General features: G+C 41.3%; 1 protein-coding gene across 1 annotated transcript in view; it reads left to right on the forward strand.

The window, feature by feature from the left end:
• The window catches only part of LOC106875049 (uncharacterized), a 41601-nt gene extending 37306 nt beyond the window's left edge, over window positions 1–4295 (forward strand). The window contains exons 3-4 of the mRNA XM_014923012.2: window positions 28–217; window positions 1089–4295. Of these exons, the coding sequence (XP_014778498.1) occupies window positions 28–217; window positions 1089–4258 (3360 nt within the window). The 3' untranslated portion in view covers window positions 4259–4295. The remainder of the gene's footprint in view (window positions 1–27; window positions 218–1088) is intronic.
• Window positions 4296–8231: the final 3936 nt, after the last annotated feature.

The raw sequence follows: 8231 nt of genomic DNA on the forward strand, positions 1-8231 counted from the left end.
TTATATATTATTTTTTTCTTCTTGCAGTGTATAGAATTTGTCCAGCTCTTCAACCAAAATGCCCATACAGAGGTCTTAATGTTGACCGTTCAGTGGCTGCAGATGATGGAATGTATGCTGTTTCCTTTCACACTTTTGCTTGGAGCTCGCTACAGACATGCTTTCGGACATATTTGTCGTTATATGTTCCTCTGTGACAGATCTGTCTGTGAAAAAGGTAAAAAACAAGAATTTTAAATTCGTTTCAGACATAAAATGGTATTCAGCTTTACAAATCAATTCTTTTTTTTTTTAGAAAATTCAGCTTCAACTTCCTTCCTTTTATAGTTGTTTATCTTTTTCATTTTATCATCATCATCATTATCATCATTGTTGTTTAATGTCCGCTTTCCATACTGGTGTGGGTGGGACAGTTTGACTGAGAACTGGCAAGCCAGGAGGCTGCACCAGGCGCCAGTCTGATTTGGCAGGGTTTCTACTGCTGGATGCCCTTCCTAACGCCAACCACTCTAAGAGTGTAGCGGGTGCTTTTACATGCCACTGGCATGGGAGCCAGTCAGGCGGCACTGGCATCGACCATGCTCAAATGGTGCTTTTTACATTCCACCAGCACGGGTGCCAGTCAGGCGGCACTGGCATCAACCGCAACTATGATTTCACTCGGTTCAACAGGTCTTCACAAGCATGGCATATTGTCCAATGATTGAAGGTTGCTTTTAAATGGGCCAGTTATGCGGCACTGGCATCAGCCACAATTACAATCTCACTTGGCTTGCTGGGTCTTTTCAAGTACGGCATATTTTGTTATCGTTGATGCTGTTTTCTTCTTCTCCTCCTCCTCCTCCTCCCCCTCCTTCTCACTACTACTACTACTATTATTGACATCACACAGTATCCAATATCGTTAAGTTGTTGATTGAAGATATTGTGTCTGCTGAGGGTTTGTACTGTTTGTCAAGTCACAACAAAAACCTCAGAAAGACAGTACTTTACACCTGATGATGATGATGATAACAATAATAATTATTATTATTATTATGGCTGCAGTCTAATTATTATTATTATTATTTATCTTTTTCTCTCTGCAGAATCAACCTGCAAGTTGCAATCATATCGTCTAAAAGCCCACATCCAGGAGCAAAATTTAAAATTACAGGAGCATCTAGCATCAAAGAATGACCAATCTCATCCAGGGAAACCACAAAACAAGAATGGGTCAGCGATGCCAACAGAGAAAGAGGTCACTCTGTCCTCAGGTCAAGACATGAAAACCCGCGTGCAAGCCGACGTGCACATCTACTCCACAACCCCTACTCGGCATCTGCTCAGTGTTTCAACCCCACGTCGGAAATATTCCCAGTCCGAGGCAAATATAAATTTAAACCTGGAACGTACTGCGTCATCATCTCTGTTGCCTGTCATTGCTGAGAAACAGCGGCAGAGAGCAGCCTCGATCTCATCTCCTGTTGAATCCCCAAAAGAGAAGCGACAAAGCCCTCCTTCAGCTTCTGTCTCTGTTGTTGTTCATGATGAAAATACTAAGAATTACAACACAAACAATAATAATGTTCATGGTGCCATGAAATCTGCAGACAGTGAATTGAACAGTTCAAAACCTTCATCGCCCGTCAATTCAGAATCTAGCAGTGCTCAGACGTCGGAACTGTTCGATGAAGATGACATTGCAGAAGTCCTTGATCGATCACCCTCACCACCACCACATCCACTGTCACCACCTCCACCCACGCCACCGAAAGGATGTGAAAAGGCAGTTAGCAGAGCACCAATTGCTACTAATGTAGCCGCCGCTAAGAGCGATGAAGCAAATGCAGTAATGAGCAGTAGCAATGATAAAATTAATCAAGGTGATGATAAAGATGTCCCAGAACCACCAACAATAACTTTCTCAGGAGCGGAGCCCGTACAGCAATCAACCACGACACAGGGTGAGATATGGACATCAAAATCTCAGTGTCTTCCCACAGCCCCATCTGGTGTGAGTTTTGATTTCCATAGAACAAAACCTTATTTCGAACCTATTTCGGAAAACTCTAGCATCATCAGTGAGGAGGCACATTCAAAAGGTCTCCAGTCAACGACTTTATACAAAACCAAACCCTTGTACATGCGCTCCGAATCCTTCCTCCAAGCAGTGTCTTCCAGTTCTGCTTATGGAAGCACTGCTAAACCAGTCAGCAAGTTCAAATTGCTGTCCAAAACCTTAATGTCTTTCAGCTGGTTAAAGAACAAGACGCTGCAGCCCAATTCCTCTTTTTCTCACCGTTTTGAATCCGCAGACAATTCCCCAAAGACATCGATGATTCCCATGTTTAGTCGCAAGAATAAACCAGAAGAAAAACCAGAAGAAGATCAGTCCAAATATACGCTAACGACGCCATCAGTATCTCAGTCTCGGCGTAAGAGTGTCACATTTAAACCGGATGATAGCCTGATGCCTGAGAAGGATGACGATGACTCAGAGGAAAAATCTAAGGAAGGAAACGACACGGTAACGATTTCAGAATCAGTCACGCTCTCTTCGACAAACTCAGTTACTTCGTTACTCAGTCAAAACAAGTCCGACGAGAAAGATCATAACACACTGACAGGAATTGCAAACCTGGGGGCTGATTTCACTGATGAATCTTCTGTAAAACCTCCAAAAGAGAATCAGAAAATCGATGGAAAGGATAAGGAGAAGTCGGTTGACGTCAAGAGGAAAAATGAAAATTACACTGACCACCACATTGAAGAAAGGCAAACAGAGAACAGCACTCCCCTCTATCAGTCAGAAAACACAGATAAACAGAAACCACAGCGTGAAAATACACCAGTCTCTTTACGGAAACTTCCACTTCCACCATCACATTTGTCTAAGATTGCAGCTGCTACAGACAAAAAAAAGGGCCCTCCTCAGAATCCATTGATCTCCCAACCTCTTGCTGTATTATCTAAAAGCAAATCACCACCTTTCCCTCCACCACCACCGCCACCTGCAGCAGCAACAGCAGCCCCATCACCACCACCACCACCACCACCACCACCACCGGCGCCTCCTCTGCCTTCATCCACTGCGAAGACAAATCTAGCAAGTCCTTCCACAAATTGCCTTAAAAATGCCGACAGTGAGACACCCAATAAGAATTCCCAGTCAAAGTCATCATCCCCTGAAGCTCAGACTCAGAAACGTCCGTCCCTCATCACCAATGAACTATTGGCCTCTCACGATATCATAAAACGTTTACGCAACCAAGCAGAAAAGCACATGGTGGAGTCGTCTACAGAGAACATGGACCTGAGCGACCAGATCAGCATTGATACGACAACTGGAACCTACCTTCAAAGTGATGAAGACAAATCTGTCTCCGAATGTGTCCAGGACTCTCTATTGTTGTCCAGTTTTAATCGAATGTATCGCAGTGTTTCAGACGAATCCATTTTCTCACACATTGGCAGTGAAACCAAAGAGATGCCACCTAGTCTCTCTAAAGCTACGGATGATCTAACCATGGCTGGTTTTTCTGATATAAACCGAAGTCTCTTTTGGCCCAATCTGAAAAATGCTCGGCAAGGAACTCGGTCGGCAAATGACCTTCATTTGATTGCTTATGTTCCGCCGATAGCATCACGAACCATTCCAGTACAGAAAGTTAAGGCTCTCCAAGCGACATCTCCGGATAGAAATGTCAACAAACCTGAATCTCTAGAGTATGAAACTAGTAAAAAACTTGAAGAAAATGATGAAAAAGATCAAGATGATATCAGCGATTCGTCATCAACAGATTCTTTGAAATGTTTGAAAATTCTTAAGAAAATCGAACAGGAATCTGATAAAGAAAAAGTAGAACGGTTACGACAAGAACTCATGGATGTCGACACGCTTCGAACGTCCCCGCTTTTTATACGGAAATTGGAGAAAGAACTGTTAGCGAGGAAAAGATCGGCTGAGAAAGTCGAAAAGCCTATAATGGCAAGCGTTCGGACTGTAGAAGGTCCAGAGAAGGTTTTACCACAAAAATCCATGTTTAACATTGATGATGGTTCACCAAGGTCTCTGAAGAAATTCCTTACCGAGGTTATAGCAGAGAGGCAGGATATTGCCAAATCTGCTGTTACATCCTCACCTTCATCACCATTTGCAACGGCACCTCAGTCACCATCCTACACATCATCACCAGCAAGAACAGACAACACGATTAATTCCGGCCAGACTGGCCATGGTATAAATGCCATTATTGATGTGAAGACAATTGTTTGAAAACAACCATTTCCGGTATCTGTGTTCTTTAGGAGAGGTAAGATATCTAAAAAAACATTATTATTATTTTTTTTTTTTTTGTCATTTTTTTAAAACCTGATAATTAACAATGTTATATAATTATTATTTCTAATTAGTGGAGGTTGTTCCTTGTACTAACTGAAATAGTTAAAAAAAAAACAATATCAATCATTTCCTCGCCCTATAATTATTTCTAATTAGCTTTCTAATGCTTACTATATTAAATATGCTAACACTAACTTAACTATTGTTTTTTCCTCCTCTCCCTCCCTCCCTCCTCCTCCTCCTCCTCCTCCTCCTCATCATCATCACCGTCGTTGTCATCATTATCGTTGTTGTTGTTGTTATCATCATCATCATTATCATTCTCATTATTATCGTCATCATCATTGTCGACATCATCATCATCATCATCATCATCATTACAATCGTCATCATCACCATTTAAGGCATCTTCCATGCTGGCATGGGTTGAACAGTTTGACAGGTTCCAGTGAATCTGCAGGGCTATAATGCTGAGCTCCAGTGTCAGCTTCGAAAATGAGATCCTGATTGGACACCCACATCATCATCATCATCATCATCATCATGGTTCACATCATCATCACCAACTTCATCACCACCATCATCATCATCATCATCATTGTCGTCGTCATCACAAAATTTTAATTTTTTTTTTTTTTGCCTGGTCAGTGTTATTTCAAATTTGCTTCTATCTAGAAATCAAAAGAAATTACTACTGTCCCCTTTAAGCTTTGCTTTTGTGACCTGGACATCAATGTTTTGAAACAGACCTCATTTCCATTACACATCAAACAGATTCAGCACTGAGTTGCTGAAGCAGAAATATCCTTATAGCAAATATTCTGCTCAAACCTCGAATTTGCTTGTTGTCTTTGGTCAGTAAGTGTTATTTTCTATCTGCTTCTATCTAGAAATCAAGGAGGAATTTGAACTTGGAACAGACGAAATGCTGCAAAGCATTTTGCCCCACATGTCAACAATTCTGCCAACTCAACACCCCAATAATAATTCAGAAATAATAATGATAATAATAATCCATTCTTCTAAAGGCACAAGACCTGAAATTTTGGGGAAGGGTCGATTACATCATCCCCAGTATTTCACTGGTACTTAATTTATCGACCCCTGAAAGAATGAAAGGCAAAGCCGACTTCGGCAGAATTTGAACTCGGAAGATAGCGACAGGTGAAATACCGCTAAACATCTCATCCAGCGTGCTAATGATTCTGCCAGCTCCAAGGCCTGAAATTTGTGGGGAGGGGACTAGTCAATCGCATCGACCCCAGTATTTCACTCGTACTTAATTTATCGACCCCCGAAAGAATGAAAGGCAAAGTCGACCTTAGCAGAATTTGAACTCGGAACATAGCGACGGGTGAAATACCGCTAAACATCTCATCCAGCGTGCTAATGATTCTGCCAGCTTGACAATAAATATTCTGCGCAATACCACAGATTTGCTTGTCAGTTGTTTGACCTTAACTAGTTGAGATGTCTTTTAGTAGCTGACAATATGTGCTTCTCTGATCAGGAGCAGAAGTAGTTGGGGAATATCACAGCCATATGTTGAGAGGAATTCTTAGCGATTTGAATAATTCACCTCAGGAAACACAGGTGTTTCGTTCATCGTCTTTAAACAAGCATTATTCAGGGACCTTTTGAGCGGAATGGGCTACTCGACCTGAAGAAAATTCTAACTGGGCCCCACCTGCGAGGTCATGCGCTGTTTATCTTGATATGAGATCACCATTTCGCATACATATGGTTGTGATGCATGTGCCTGGTGTACCTGTATCAGATGGGTAGTCTAGAGGGGTATACTGGGCTTCTTATATTCTACCCCAGTGTCACTTTGATGGCATGCACTGCTCTCTCACTCGATAATAATAATAATAATAATAATAATAATAATAATAATAATAATAATAATAACAATAATAATGATAATGATATATTAAAAAGACCTATCAGAGTTGGCATAGCTGTGTACTTGTATGTCAACGTGAATCAATGATGTTAATTGGAAGATCAATACTATGAAATTGGCTGCACCTCGTCAATAATAAAAGATGACATCCAACCGAGTGATTTTATTTATAGCCTATTCTCTTATTTGTTCTACAATAATAAAGGGTGTTGTTGTTGTTCTTCTTCTTCTTGTTATTGTTGTTGTTACTGTTTAGCCACAACCTGCTCAGCCAGAGCAGAGATTATCCCATTTTTCGTTTTTTTTTGTTTTTTCTTTTGTCAGACTTAGTGACTAAGGGCCACAGTATCCGATGTCCCCCCTTTCATTCTTAAGACAGTAGGGTGCAATTTGAGGATAATTTAACTGATATTTCTCACAGACCAAGCAACCACCTTTAGGCAGGCTGCCTGCTGCCTTGTTAATGATGTTGTGTTTGTGTTAAGAGTACATCCGACAGGATGGTTTGTTGCAAGGGGTGGGTAGTCGGGTGACAAGTCTGGTGTAAATTTAGACATGAAGGCCATACTGCTGCGTGACTCAATTAAATTACACACTTCAGTGCATAGAGTGCAGTTCATTTGTTGTACACCTGAGCACTGTATACAACAAACTCAGCAGCACACCTGCGCCTGTCCTCGTTTTTGATCCCTCCTCTCTCTCTCTCTCTCTCTCTCTCATACTCTCTCTCACTCACTCTCATACTCTCTCACTCACTCTCATACTCTCTCTCTCTCTCTGGATAACCATGTACCTCCTCTACAACAAGGCACCTGTTTCTGCCTCTCTGTCACATTCTAACCTTTCACCATCTGACACAAGATCCCCCTCCTCCAATACCCCCTCATCTCTCAAAATTCCTTGTTTTGCACATTACTTGGTGACCCTGCCAGTGTTGGTGCCACTTAAAAAGCATCCAGTTCACACTGTAAAGTAGTTGGCATTTGGAAGGGCATCCAGCTGTAAAATCCATGCCAAAACTGACCTTGCCAGTGCTTGTGCCACATAAAAAGCACTAAGTCCACTCTGCTGAGTGGTTGGTGTTAGGAAGGGCATCTAGCTGTAAAAATCCTGCCAAAACAGTTACAGAAGTCTGGTGCAGGCTTCTGTTCGGCTGGCTCTTGTGAAACCATCTCACCGCCAGCATGGAAGGCAGACATTAAACAATGATGATGATGATATATATATATATATATATATATATATACACACATATACAAGCACATGCACAAACAAATATATACGTACCAGCATATACATGCATAATTATATATAATAATCGATGGAGGAAACGGAAAACAGATTTAACGAGTCTTTTTATTAGTTTGATAATTATTTCAACCCATCCTGCAAATGTCCATTATGGGTAGGATATTGTGCATATCTAATTGTGTTGCATCAATCTGTGCAGTTTGTGTCATATCAGGTACATGCATAAAAAAGGGGATGTCCCTTTAGATATACTGGGTTCTACCAGGCATGTTGTTCATGCCCACTGTATTTTGGTGATAACAGGCTAGTTTCCTTCCTTGATTATTAACTCAATGAACACTGCAGAATTCCTGAGGTAGATCCAGGGGAAATGTATCCTAACTGCGGATAACACCAGGTAGCCTAAACTGTGGATGTGCTTTACTCAACACACTAATTGACATATACCCATTAGTCCCAAAAAATCACACACACACACTCTTTTATTCTTTACTTGTTCCGGTCATTTGACTGCGGCCATGCTGGAGCACCGCCTTTAGTCGAGCAAATCGACCCCAGGACTTATTCTTTGTAAGCCTAGTACTTATTCTATCGGTCTCTTTTTTGCTGAACTGCTAAGTTACGGGGACGTAAACACACCACCATCGGTTGTCAAGCGATGTTGGGGGGACAAACACAGAGACACAAACATATACACACACACACACACACATACATATATATATATATATATATATATATATATATATA

The sequence above is a fragment of the Octopus bimaculoides genome, chromosome 25, assembly GCF_001194135.2.
Source record: "Octopus bimaculoides isolate UCB-OBI-ISO-001 chromosome 25, ASM119413v2, whole genome shotgun sequence".
Lineage (NCBI taxonomy): Eukaryota > Metazoa > Mollusca > Cephalopoda > Octopoda > Octopodidae > Octopus > Octopus bimaculoides.